Source organism: Bos javanicus, chromosome 7 (assembly GCF_032452875.1).
Source record: "Bos javanicus breed banteng chromosome 7, ARS-OSU_banteng_1.0, whole genome shotgun sequence".
Lineage (NCBI taxonomy): Eukaryota > Metazoa > Chordata > Mammalia > Artiodactyla > Bovidae > Bos > Bos javanicus.
Window position 1 is genome coordinate 38,933,775 of NC_083874.1, and position 12,801 is coordinate 38,946,575.

The 12,801-nt window shown below is 54.9% G+C and overlaps 1 protein-coding gene across 1 annotated transcript in view; it reads right to left on the bottom strand.

The window, feature by feature from the left end:
• Positions 1 to 405: 405 nt before the first annotated feature.
• The window catches only part of COL23A1 (collagen type XXIII alpha 1 chain), a 405,893-nt gene continuing 393,497 nt past the window's right edge, over positions 406 to 12,801 (bottom strand). The window contains exons 15-27 of the mRNA XM_061423137.1: positions 11,491 to 11,544; positions 10,852 to 10,896; positions 9,947 to 10,036; positions 9,119 to 9,181; positions 8,761 to 8,817; positions 8,483 to 8,509; positions 7,482 to 7,544; positions 7,344 to 7,397; positions 7,135 to 7,161; positions 4,295 to 4,348; positions 3,949 to 4,035; positions 1,990 to 2,028; positions 406 to 1,549 (exon numbers count right to left, since the gene is read on the bottom strand). Coding sequence (XP_061279121.1) covers positions 1,547 to 1,549; positions 1,990 to 2,028; positions 3,949 to 4,035; positions 4,295 to 4,348; positions 7,135 to 7,161; positions 7,344 to 7,397; positions 7,482 to 7,544; positions 8,483 to 8,509; positions 8,761 to 8,817; positions 9,119 to 9,181; positions 9,947 to 10,036; positions 10,852 to 10,896; positions 11,491 to 11,544 — 663 coding nt within the window. The 3' untranslated portion in view covers positions 406 to 1,546. The remainder of the gene's footprint in view (positions 1,550 to 1,989; positions 2,029 to 3,948; positions 4,036 to 4,294; positions 4,349 to 7,134; positions 7,162 to 7,343; positions 7,398 to 7,481; positions 7,545 to 8,482; positions 8,510 to 8,760; positions 8,818 to 9,118; positions 9,182 to 9,946; positions 10,037 to 10,851; positions 10,897 to 11,490; positions 11,545 to 12,801) is intronic.

Consider the following 12,801-nt stretch of genomic DNA (forward strand, 5'->3'; position numbering starts at 1 on the left):
TTTGTTTGTTTTTGGCCATGCCACGTGACTTACGGGATCTTAGATCCCCAACCAGGAATTGAACCCAAGCCCCAGCAGTGAAAGTGCCAAGTCCTCACCACTGGACCACCAGGTAATTCCCAAGGATCATTGTCTTAAGGCAACAGATTTTGGGGTGATTTGTTATGCAGTAGTCATGGCTCATCAGATCAGAGAACACACAGGGGCTCAGTGGCATGGGTGACTGGACAGAGGGCTCAGCTGGTATGTTAGCTGGGCTAGGCCTTGAGTCTGTGTTTCCCTGACTCCAAACCTCATCTTTGCCTTGAGCCTGAAATACTTATTCTGGTTTCTGGAGGTGGCTCTGGCCCAGGGAGAGTTCTCTTATCCCTCCCCACACAGCAATGACCAAGCTGAAACCTCACCTAGGGATGGGCCTAGGGCCAGTCTGCAAGTACAGACATACCCAGACCCGCATTTGTGATTTATTACACACAACAATATCCATCTACACAGAGAGGGGAGGCAAGTAGTTGGTCTGGAGCTGGTGGCTGGGGCCCCTTGTCAGAAGCGGGGAACCTCTTCTCAGAGCATCATTGGCTGAGGGCACAGGCCACCTACTCAGACAGGCATGGAAGCAGCCCCGAGGCTCTTTTCATTTGCATAGCTCCCTCAGAGGACTCATTTTTGGGAGGCTGGCCAGAGTTCCCCTGGGTGGGGAGACTTGGGGCCATCGAGGCCCAAACTCTGAGCTGGCGGTCCATCTCCTCAGGCTGGCAGTCCCATCACGTCCCTCATGTGGTGGGGGTGTGGTGAAAAGCAGGAAACAGACATTCCAGCCTGGGACCTCCACGCTCGAGGCTCACAGGGCTCCCTGCTGCTGGGTCCACGTGGTAGTGATCACAGAGCCTGGCCTTCACTCCTGGCCAGAGGACACTGGTTTTCACAGCAGGCAGGCTGGTTCCTGAGGCCTACAGCACTCGATGGGAGCTCTGCCCGCTTAGCTTGCTTCCCACAGCTCCAGCTATGAGTGCTGGGTGGAAGTCCCATCCTGCCCTGGTGAACCCAGGGCCCAAGGGGACCCAGAGAGGTGGGTAGCTGGCTGTGGCTGAGTGCAGAGGCCAGAGAGGCCAAGATCAGTTGTGTTTGCTATTCAAGCCACAAGCCTTCGTGGATGGCATGGCCCGGAGCTCCAGAGCTTCAGAGGGCAGGCTCTTGCAGGGCAGTGGAGCAGCCGGAGTTTCTGCTCTCAGGTGACCGAAAGCCCAACCTGGCCTCTCTGCAGCCTCTCCTGAGCCAGGCAAGTTACTTTCATCTCCTTCCTGGAAAGCCAAGCCCCGAGGGAGCCCTGCAGGTACACAGTGCCCCCAGGGGGCCTGTCCGCTTTCCTGCCAGCTTCACACACTGATTGTCCTGGGGCTGGGCTGGGCACACTCTCTGATGTTAAAAGGCCACAAGTATTGGTGTTGCATCCCGTGAAAATAGATCAATATATTACTGTTTTGTTTTCACAAAAATTAAAAATGTCCACATGGATCTATACAGGTTGTGAACTGCGTGCTCAGGATCACTAGAAAAGGAGGGAAAGACTGAAGGTGAGGAGGGAACTGGGGGGGCCCAGAAGCCCTGTTTCTGATCTGGGTATCCCTGTCCTGCCTATTTCCTTGGGCAGAGGTATGGCCCCCCAATCCTCTCATCCTAACCTCCTGAATTCCACCCTCTCTTGGGGTGGGGGAGGGACAGTATGAACAAAGTCTCAGGGGCTGATAGCTTTGCCCTGGCTGGGCCAGGGCTTGAGTGAGCCCTGTATGACCAAGAGGGTGGTTTGCTCACAACCAGGATCACAGCCCTGGGTCTTGGGCCACACGATGGGAGAGTCAAATCTAGGGTTACTTGGGGAGACCCGGCTGTTCCATCACGATGTAGGGAGCGGCAGGCACTCAGCCCCAGGGTTCCCTTGGCTCTCCCACTCCTCCTAGCCTGCCTTGGAGACTCTTCCCTGAAAGTTACCTTATGCCAGCAGCCAGGCACAGGCAGTCCATCGGGGCCCTGGAAAGGAAGAAGGTTTCAGTGACAAGGAGGCAGGGCTGGTCAGCAGCTCCCTGTGCTCCACACACTCCTGCCCCAGGAGGAGCTAGCTGCAGCCCAGGGAGCTGCCACCTGAGGCCAGGGCCTGAATGCCTGCCCTGTCCACCCGGGTAGTCAGGTCATGGAACACGACAGCCGCCCTCGGTGCTTGTTCTAAGCATGCCCCCATGGGCTTTGCTGGGACACGAGTAGCTGTGGGCGGAACCAGGACACCACGGAGTATAGGGCATTGTGCTAGACATCCCCAGGCCAGGAGCAGGCCTGGCCCTGGTCCCACCGAGCACCTGTGTGTCTTTCTGTCTGGCAGCTGTGGTGAAGGTTCTGGTAGCTCACCCTGTGGTCTTGAGAGCTTTCAGACACATGTCCAAGAATATCTGAAGGACAGTCCCGGAAATGGGATTCCCTTTTGGCCTGTCCTGGTCCCTGTGTTTGGATCTGAGTAGCAGACAGGATGGGCTGAGGTCAGTGTGGACACTGGGCCAGGATGGGGAGGTGTGTGTGTGTGATGGGGTTGGAGTGGGGATAGTCTGGAGCCATCAGACACAAGCAGGGAGGTGGGTTTCCTCAGGCGGCCTGGTGGTGGGGAGCTGGTGATGGACCAAGGCTGACCCGCCAGTCAGCCTAGCGTCCCTGGTGGATGCCATAGTGGATGACACTTCACTCTGTTCTGAAGCACACAGCAAGACCATGGACACGGGGGAGCATGCCCCCCACCCCCAGCACTCTCATGCACCCCTGGGGGCTGAGGCTGGGGCCCAAGGGAAAGTGGGGAGGAGGGACAGAATGGAAGGGAAGGCAGGGCAGGGCAGCGGGCACAGGCAGCACAGAACGCCCAGCACAGCAGAGCACACAGCACACAGCAGGCCAGGCTGCATACCGCAGGGCAGGGTCCACCGCCCCTGGCCAGGCCCCTGGACCCTGGCGCCCCTCGCCTGCCTCTGCATCTAAGATTCTCCTGTTTCAGAGACAAAGGCTTGATGACTTGGAGGGAAGTCTTGAGCAGGGCCGGGGGCTTGGGGCCGGGCCACCCTGTCCCCCTGCTGTCCCTGGTCCTTGTAGTGCATGCTTGCCTCCCCGCTGCTCTTCCTGTTTTTTCCCATTGCCTCCTCCAAGCCATCTGGAGGTAGGGATTAGAACCCCTGTTGCATGGATAAGGAGACTAAGGAGCAGAGGGCTAAGTGACCCATTTGACGTCAGAAGATTGGACTTTGGGGTCCCTGGCCCTGCCCCTCTGGAAGGGGATACACAACATGGTTTCTCCCCCACCACAGCCCTGGCAGAGATGGGGGGATGTGAGTAACTGGTGAGTTTCAATATGGAAACTCAGTTATTTTTCCTGTCTTTTCTGAGTTCCACTGGAAGAGTTTGACATGTAAACCTTCCCTGCCTTCTAGAAGGAGAGGACTGAACTTTGGTTATTTCAGGTATCAGGTCTGTCTGGTGGGCCACAAGAAGCTGTGGTAAAAAAGTAGGAAAGGAGAAAGGCTGTGAGGGGAAAGGGCTTTGGGACACGCGGAGGAGATGCAAGGGGTGAATGTGCAGCTATGCAGACCAGCAAAAGCCTCCTCTGGGACAGGACAGACCCTCAGAGAGGTAAAGGTGGTTTCATCTCCCTTTAGGTCCAAAGAAGCTGAGTAGAGGAACAAACAGACTCCGTCCCTGACCGGGCTTCCATCTTCTAGACGGAGTGGGTCCCTGGGCCTTGCCCATGGAGGGGTTATGACCAGAGTGAGAGGAGCCTTGGTGATGGTAGAGATTAGAGGGTAACCCCAGCAGTGTGGACACCCCAGGGCAGGGCACCTGGGGCCTCTGGGACTTGCAACTGAGCTCTGAGGGCTGCAAAGACTTGGGTTTGGGCTCCCTTGTCTCACCAACACGTACCACAGGACACGGCTGGTCCAGGCCTGGGGGTCCCGGCTCGCCCTTCTGGCCTTTCATTCCTTTCCGACCCGGGACACCGCGATCCCCCTGGGCAAGAAGGAAGATGGGGTGTGATGGTGGCTGCCAGGCCCAGGGCGCCTCCAATGTCCCTCACAGAGATGGGCCTGGGGCCGGCAGCCCCCTGCCCTGCTGCCCACAGACAGCCTTCCTCCCCGCACCCACCCCGCCTTCTCTCTGCTTTCTTCCTGACCCCCATGTCCTTTCCTCTCCACCTGCTCCCTCCTTCTCTTTGCTTGCCTCCCTCCTTCTCTCCTCCTACCCTTCACGTTCTCTCCACCTTCCCCACCTTCTCTCCACGCTCGCTCCGGTCTCCTTTTTCTCCTCGAGGTCCAGGGAAACCCTGTCAAAAAGATTAAAGGTTAAACCTGACAATGAAGTTTGACGTGTGCTCTGGTTATCTCTTCATCTCTCTACCTCTCCCACCCACCTCTGCCCCTTCCCTCCGCACATATCCATGTTACAAGCTGGACCATCCCTGGCTTCTAGGGGACACAGATGCTGGGTATGAGGATGATGCAGAGAAAAGCCTGCATTCAGGACACTGGTACGGCTTCCTCCAAAGTAGAACACCACTGCTGTTTCTGGGTGGAAGCCCTCAGGCAGAACTGCTAGCAAAGAGCTTTGTCTCATGTCAAGTCAGGTGCAGCAGACACTGGCCCAGGCTCGGCTGGGGGCTGAGACATAGCAAACCCATGGAAGTTATATCACCGTCTTCAGCAGACCAAGAAATGATGCTCTCTGTTCTCTGCGCTTGGCTGAAACTCTTATGCACCCACCTACCCATCCATCCATTTGTTCATCTGTCCATCTTCCCAGTCAACATTTGTAAGCATCCACTAGGAATTGGGCTTTGGGCTGAATGCTGAGGGCAGAAAACCAGATTTGCTGAATTCCCTCTTAGGTGGCACTAGTGGTAAAGAACCCGTCTGCTAACACAGGAGACATAAGAGACATGGGTTCGATCCCTGGGTTGGGAAGATCCCCTGGAGAAGGGCATGGCAACCTATTCCAGTATGCTTGCCTAGAGAAGCCCATGGACAGAGGAGCCTGGTGGGCTATAGTCCCTGGGGTTGCAAATAGTCAGACACGACTGAAGTGACTTAGCATGCACACTCTTATATTTATTATGCTGTTTATTTTCTGTATCTTCTGATATATTGATATCATCAAAATCTTGCTGGCTGGGGAGAGGCTGCCTCTCCTAGAGGTAGCCAACCCTTAGATATAGCAAAGAGCTAGGCAGGGAGCATGCCTTTCAGATGTAAACCAACCAATCCTGGAACAACCTCCTCTATCTAACTCACACACCAAGTCAATATTTTCCCTGCCCCAAATCATCCCAGGGCCAGGTAGCAGGCAACTAGAGACCATGCTTAGAGCCCAAAGCCTGCCAGGATTCTTCAAACTAGCCAATCCTAGACTGTTGACTCTGCTCTGCCTCACTTTCCCCAGGGAAATGCCAGTAAAATCCCTGCCCTAGGTTTCTCCCCGACTCCTTTCTGCCTGCCAACCAAACCTACTGCGTCTCCATGTGGTTCCATGTGGGGCACGCCCTTTCCTTGAGAACTGTAAATAATAAGTTCTTCTTTCAAAGGCCTGTGTCATCACTAAGTCGCTTCCATAAGTTAGAACCCCACAGGTACAAAGGTACAGAGTCTAACGTGACAGGCAGTGGGGTGCAGAAGATAATGATCAATACTCATAGTGATAGAGATCTGAACCAGACACCATGGCATGCCAGGAAGAGGGGCTCTTCTGTCCAGGTGTGAGGTCAGGAAAGGCTTCCAAGCAGACTCCCCATTTCAGCTGGGCCCATTGGAGTGGGTTGACTTTTTACTTTGGCCTCACCATATGGCATGTGAGATCTTAGTTCCCTGACCAGGGATCAGGATCAAACCCCTGCCCCCTGATTGAAGTCTTAACCACTAGACCACAGTGGCCACAGTACTGGGGGCATAGAGTCCCTTCTGCTCCACCACCACTACCTCTCTGGGTCCACAGCCTGAGCTGGATTCAGTAGTGTCTTCTTCTCCTGGAACATCAGTGGAACCCTCCAGTCAGAAACTCAGCCTAGAGTTCTTCCTCTTCCTGTGTGTAGGGTGACACTTTCTCCCTGAAGTTTAGGGTAGGCACCAGAGTCGTTGCAGCCTACCTGCATCTGGTCACCATTTCCCTTGCAATAGCTATCTGATTTTCCTGGGAGCCACTCTCCCTTTTCACAATTCACCAACTCCACCCCCAGATCCAGGATGGAGCATTATGAGCAGGTCTGGCCAGTTAGGGAACTGCATTCTTATGGCCTAGTGACATTTCAGCATTGGCCCAGCTGGGGCCGATGAGAGTTGATGAGACTTTTTCTCAAAGTAACGAGTGAGGCAAATGCCTTTCTCCAGGATTTGGACTTAGAGGGATGCAAGTTTGGAGTTCTTGGCTCCATCTCATCACCATGTGGAAATTGGAATGATTCAAGAGGAAGAAGAGACAAGAGAGGGTGAGAGGTTGGGTTGTGTTGACATACTTGAGCCCCGGATCTATGTGTCACACATATGGAGTTTTCAGTTATGAGTCAGTTTAAACCAGTTTAACTTGTGTTTCCCATCTCTTGCAACCAAAAGATACCTGATCCAATCAACATTGGATTAATAATTCTCTTCTCCTTCCTGCAGTACTGCCATAGCTGAAGCCTTATCATCTCTCACCAGGATATTGCAACATGCTCCTCATTGGTCTTCCTACCTCCCTACTCCAATGGATCCACTCTCCATCCTCGATCATCCTCCATCTGTCATCTGTCAAGCTATCATCCATCCATCCACCATCCATCTTTTGCTTGTATCCATCACTCATTTACATACCATCCACCCATCCTTCCTCTACCCATCCCTCCACCCACCCATCCTTTGTACCGTATCCATCATCCACCATCCACTCAACCACCCATCTATCTATCAAGAAAGCACCTACTCTGGGCTGTGTGTTGGGTTTGCACTGTGGACAGGGGTGGAACCAGCCAGTTGTAGTCTAGCCATGGGGAATGGGGACACATCCAAGCCATCCAGAGGGCAGCATGAGGGCAAAAGTTACAAACAGGAGAGACCCAGCCACAGTGGATGGTGAGCTACTTACATCTAGTCCTGGCTCCCCGGGTCTGCCCTGAGAAGAGACAAAGAGGAGATGTGAGGAGGCTGAGAAGGAGGTGTTGGGAACACAGTTCACAACCCTGTGAATTGTCCACAGAACCTGGACTCTGGCCCTAGGGACCAGTGAAGCGCAGTGGTTGAGCCCCCAGGACTGAGTGATACCATAGTTGGGGGACATTAAAGGAAGGTGGTTACCTTCTCTCCTTTGGTTCCTGGCAGCCCAATAAGGCCTGGTGGGCCAGCTGGCCCCTGGGTGGAAAAGGAATGTGTCAAGAGTCATGACAATTACAGAAATTAGCCCCTCTGAGGATGAACAAGGCTCATGACACTCACAGGCAGGCCGGTGGGTCCTCTCTCACCCGACGAGCCCTTCTCTCCCTTTGCTCCATCCAAGCCCTGGAAGCAAAGGGGAGATACCAGTTAAGGGGGCCAGACACATGGCAGAATAGGAAAGCCTGGGGCCTGACCGGGGACCGAGGTGTGCGGGGCAGAGGGACAGACTCCAGGCTCTGACAAGCCTAGCCCTGGCTTCCTTCTTGTGCAAATATCAGAATGTGGGTGTGCATGTTTTATCCTTTCTTACACATGGGCTTTTTCACTAATCCTGGAAGGTGGGTTATAGTCACACCCATTTCACAGAAGAGGAAACAGAGGTACAGAGAAGGGCAGGGACAGGCCCACTTGCACAGCCAGGAAGTGGCAGGGCTGAGCAGCCACTGGGTTTCTGAGTCCCCGTCTTGGACCTCATCCCTGACAGCAGCTGCTTATTCTAAACATCATCTGGGGAGGCCTCGGAATAAAACAGAACCAGAAGCTGCACATCTGCTCAAGCTACATATTCGGCCCCACTCAGCTCTAGGATTCCATGACTCTGAGGCCCCGCTTGGCCTCTGAGCTGGGGATGTGGAGATGTGGTCTCCCCCAGGGTAAACGAGGGAGATGCAGTGAGGCCAGCTGGCCTCCCTGGGCGAGGGGACACGGGCAGACCACACTCACAGTTTTAATTGGAGAGCAGAGAACATGACGTTACGTAATATACACCAAAGCCAGGACTTTGTGTCCAGGCTGTGGGCAGTTGAGAGACAGATGTGTGCTTGAGGGGAGAAGAGGGGAGGGGGCAAGGAACGGAGAGGCTGAGTGTGGGTCGGGGAGTACCAGCTCTGAGGACGCTGGCAGGGGCTTGGGAATGGCCAGGCCATGGGAAGATGCAGGGCTGGTCCGGGGCCGACTGTGGGGCTCTCACTTTGCCTGCTAGCAAGAATTTGCGGAACCAACCAGGCTGTGAACCTGCAGCAAGTAGGGGCCGGGGTTCCCATCCATGCTTCAGAACTCACCTTGGGACCCTGCATCCCCTGAAGGCCCTGGAGGAGGAGGAGAAAGCCCCAGATTAGAAAGGCCATGAGGCTAGGTCTAGACCTCCTGGCCAGGCCCTCTTGCAGCGGCCACAAAGGCTTCCAGGCCACTCATTGGCCCTGTGGCTTCCCAAGTCCAGACTTGGGCTCTGCTTGGCTTGCCTGATGTGTCTCCTCCCCGCTGGGGTACCTTGTTGTCCTCTGGGCCTAAGCCCATCACCCTCTCCACATCCCAGCTGCTTCAAGCCAAACTTTCTTACCATGGGGCCTGGGGGACCAGGAGGGCCTGGGGGCCCTGGCTCTGCTATGATCTGGGCCTAGGAAGGGTCAGAGGTGGATTAGTTGCCCATTGCCCCACCACCCCTCACTTACCCACACTTGAGCTCATCGGACATTGAAGGAGCACTCCCTGGGTGCTGGGCACTGCGCTCCACACTGCCCCCAAGAGGCACTGCCGGGTGGGAGGCCCAGTGCTGGCCTTTGGGTTCAAAGATGGCCTGAGGCTCGCCCCCCCCCCCCCCGCCCACTGCCCTGAGCTTGGTCAGGCCAGGTGGCCCTGTGTCCCAAGGCTCAGGGCCCCAGCCAGCCCCCAGCAGAGACCATCAGCAGTGCCCTTACCAGGCTCTCCTGTAGCTTGTCAGATGCAGACTCTCCCTTCTCTCCCTTGGGGCCGTTGGCACCCTGCGGGACAGGATGGCCCTGAGCCCTTTCTGTCTATCACCAAAATTGCCACCCACGGGGCTCAGCACCTCCCCTTCCTTCCTCCGTCAAGCAGTGCATCTTCAGTAGCTTTCCCTAAATCAGTGGGTATTCAGAGAGCATCTTAACAGCAGTATAAGTTGTTTCCTGTGGGGCAGCCAGGGGCTCTAGGAGCAAAGACCTGGGGTTCAAATCCTGGCACCAGCTCTCTAGCCCAGTGAGCCTCATGGATGGACAATGGATGTGGTGGCAGCTCTTCGAGTCTGGCCACTCATGACAAAAGCAATGATTAAAATGGCGATGACAGTGGGTCCCTATTCTCAGCCCTGCCCATGTGTCCCTTTGTGGGAGGGGAGGTTATCACTCCCATTTTAGAGCGGAGGAAACTGAGGCCCAGGGAGGTTAGGTCACTTGTGCTGGGTTCCAGAGTCAGTGAGATGGAGCAGCATGCAGACTTGGGCTGTCAGAACTCCCCATCTAGTCATCTGCCATTAGGCGGGGCCACCTTATTTCACCTTAAGGAGGCCTCTCGATGTAAGTGGTAGGTCTGTCTGCAGGGGAGGAAGTGCGGGCTTAGAGTCAGGGCATCCCAGTGCTTCCCTTCAAAGGCCCAGTGGGCTGGGGCTGAGACTGGGCTGAGACTAGGACCGCAGAGTCCCAGCCCCTGGCAGCCACCGTGCGGGGCCCGCATTCACCTTGGGACCCTCACATGGGGCAAGTAGCAGGGGGGCTTACCCAGCCACCTACCGGGAGGCCTGACAAGCCCATCTCTCCTGCTTCCCCTTTGGGTCCTGTTGGTCCGGCTTCTCCTGGGTCTCCTTTCTGTCCTTTGGGACCCTGAAAATCACAGAACAAGATACAGTAGGCACTTTCCCTCCCCCCATGCAGAGCTTATTCTAAGGTAGGCCAGACCCTCCCTTCTTCCTTGTGGGTCTTCTCCTCCAGACCAAGTGATGAAGGAACAGAGGGGCCTGGCTGGCAACACAGAAGGGGCAGTCCCCGCCTGTCTTACTGCAAGCAGGGCTCCAGGGTGGGGCAGGGGGCAGAGCAAGTGGGAATGGGTAGCTACTGAGGGGTGCATATGGGGTCAGGGCCAACCCTGTGCTCACATCTCAGGAGCCAATGGTGAGGGCCCCCAACCCCATATACAACCAACCATCCCTCGGTCACCCAACCAGCTGCTGCAGTCCTTCATTCGACTGATTGTATAACGTCCACTCTGAGTCACACACTAGGGACCCAGTGCTAAAGGCACATCCGTGAATGTTAAGTGATACCTGTGGACACTGTGGTGTCTACGCAGGATCATACACATGCGTATATACTTACACTGATACTAATAATGACAGTGAGATGACTCTTTGCTATTACATGCCAGGCACTACTCTCGAGTGTGTTCCGTGTGCCGTTATTTAGCCCTCAGCCCTTTTACCATCTTCAGGAACTGAGGGACCGAGGAACCGAGGCTGCCAGAAAGCGAGTAGCTTGCCTGAGGTCTATGGGCAGAACCGGGATTTGGCTCCAGAGCAAATGTTCTGTTTTCTAGAACTCTGCACGCACACGTGTACACACACACACACACACACACACACACACTCAGCCTGATACAGCATCAGGCACAGCATCACCAAGGAATTGAAAGGCCCAGAGACCTTCTCTCCGTCGATTCCAGGAGCACCAGGCAATCCAAGTTCGCCCTGGAAGGGAACAGACAGCAAGGTGGGGGTTATGGTGCCCTGGCCCCTGGCAGGGATTTGTGGCCAGGCTGCCCACTCTGACCAGCACACTGGCCCTGGGTTGGGTCCCTGAGGTTGGGCCTTCAGGAAGAAGCTCACTGCGTGCCTAGCAGTGCCTCCTCCACTTCCTCAGCCCTGTGGACAGGTGCGGCCGTGGCTGTGGTAGGTGGAGGCTGAGGGTCCAGGCCACAGAGCCCAGGGACGATGGCTGGGATCAGATCCTGCCTGATTTTAAAGTCTTGGGCTCCTTCTCCTGAGCCAAGTGGGCAGGTGTGAACGATACACACAGGCCATAGGAACGGCTCTGTAATCTACAGGACTTTGTAACATCACGAGGGGCCCATTTATGGATTATATGTGTGAATGAGGCATTGCAGGGAGAAGCCAGGGCCAGGAAGAAGGCATCCCGCTTGGTTAGGAAGGAGCAGGGCCGCCTCCTCTGAGCCCTAGAAGCCAGGCCAAGGTGCCAGGAGAGAAGCAGAGGCAGAGAGGAGACCCTGGAGGTGGCCCTGGAGACAGAGACCCAGGGGACCACACAGTTACATCTGCACTGACCTTGGCTCCGGGGATCCCTGGTGGCCCTGGGGGCCCCTGTGGCCCAGGAGGACCCTGTGTGTGAAAGTCAAGGGGTCAGTGTTTAGGTGGGGCCTCCCCATCACTGCCCACCCACCTCTCCATCTTGAGGCCGTAGACCATATAGCCCCCTCCCCACCTAGCCAGGTCAGGCCTGTGTTTTGGGGGAGGCCTGGCAGCTGGTACCAGGTATCGGGTAAGACAGCACAGTGTCTACCCCTCTGCCCTCAGTATACGTTTCATCACAATACGCGTCTGCTCAATCCCATGACAGCTCTGCACTGCCTCTAGAAGCAAACGTAAAACCAACCCCTGCTGGCACTCAAAGCCAGCCCCAAACTGTATCCCCAGCAGAGGCCCAGCACTGTGGCCTCTGCCTCTCCTGTGACCTCTGGTGCTGTCCGCTGCTCCCGGGCATCCCTTGGTTTCACGGGGAGGGGACAGTATATTGACTCCTGAGCTCCCGTCCCTGCCCAGGCTTCCCTCAGGCCACCTGCCCACCTCAGGCCACCTGCCCCCACCCCTGCTCAGGCCCCGTCACAAAGGCTGCTGTCACTCAGCCCCCAGTCCAGCAAGCCCCAGGCCTCTTCCCTTCACCTCCTCTCCCCTACCTGCCCCCTCCTTTTTAAAGACTGAGGCATAGTTGATATACAATATTATATATGACATACAATAGTATATACTATTATAATCACTATAATATAGTGCTTCAAATCACTGTCCAAGGATATACGTGTTTGTAGTTATTATAAAATATTGGTTATATTCCCCCTGTGTTGTTCAATATATCCTCGTAGCTTATTTTATACATAATAGCTTGTATCTCTTTACCCCTTAACCCTATCATCCCTTCTCCCTTCCCTCTCCCCACTGGTCATCACCAGTTTGTTCTCCATATCTGTGCATCCGCTTATTTTTTTTTGTTGTTATGTTCACTAGTTTGTTGTATTTTTTTAGATTTCACATATAAGTGATATCATATAGTATTTGTCTTTGTCTGATTTATTTCACTTGGCACAATACTCTCCAAATCCATCCACACTGCTGCAAATGGCATTTTAATGGCTGAGTAGTATTCCACTGTGTGCGCGCACGTGTGTGTGTGTGTGTGTGTGTGTGTCTCTGTGTGTGTGTGTGTGTGTGTGTGTCTCTGTGTGTGTGTGTGTGTGTGTGTGTGTACACATCTTTATCCATTCATCTGTTGATGGACACTAAGGTTGCTTCCATATCTTGCAACCTGCCCCTTCCTGTCAGTGCCTCCATTGAGATGCCCTGGTCTTACTCCCTCCTCCA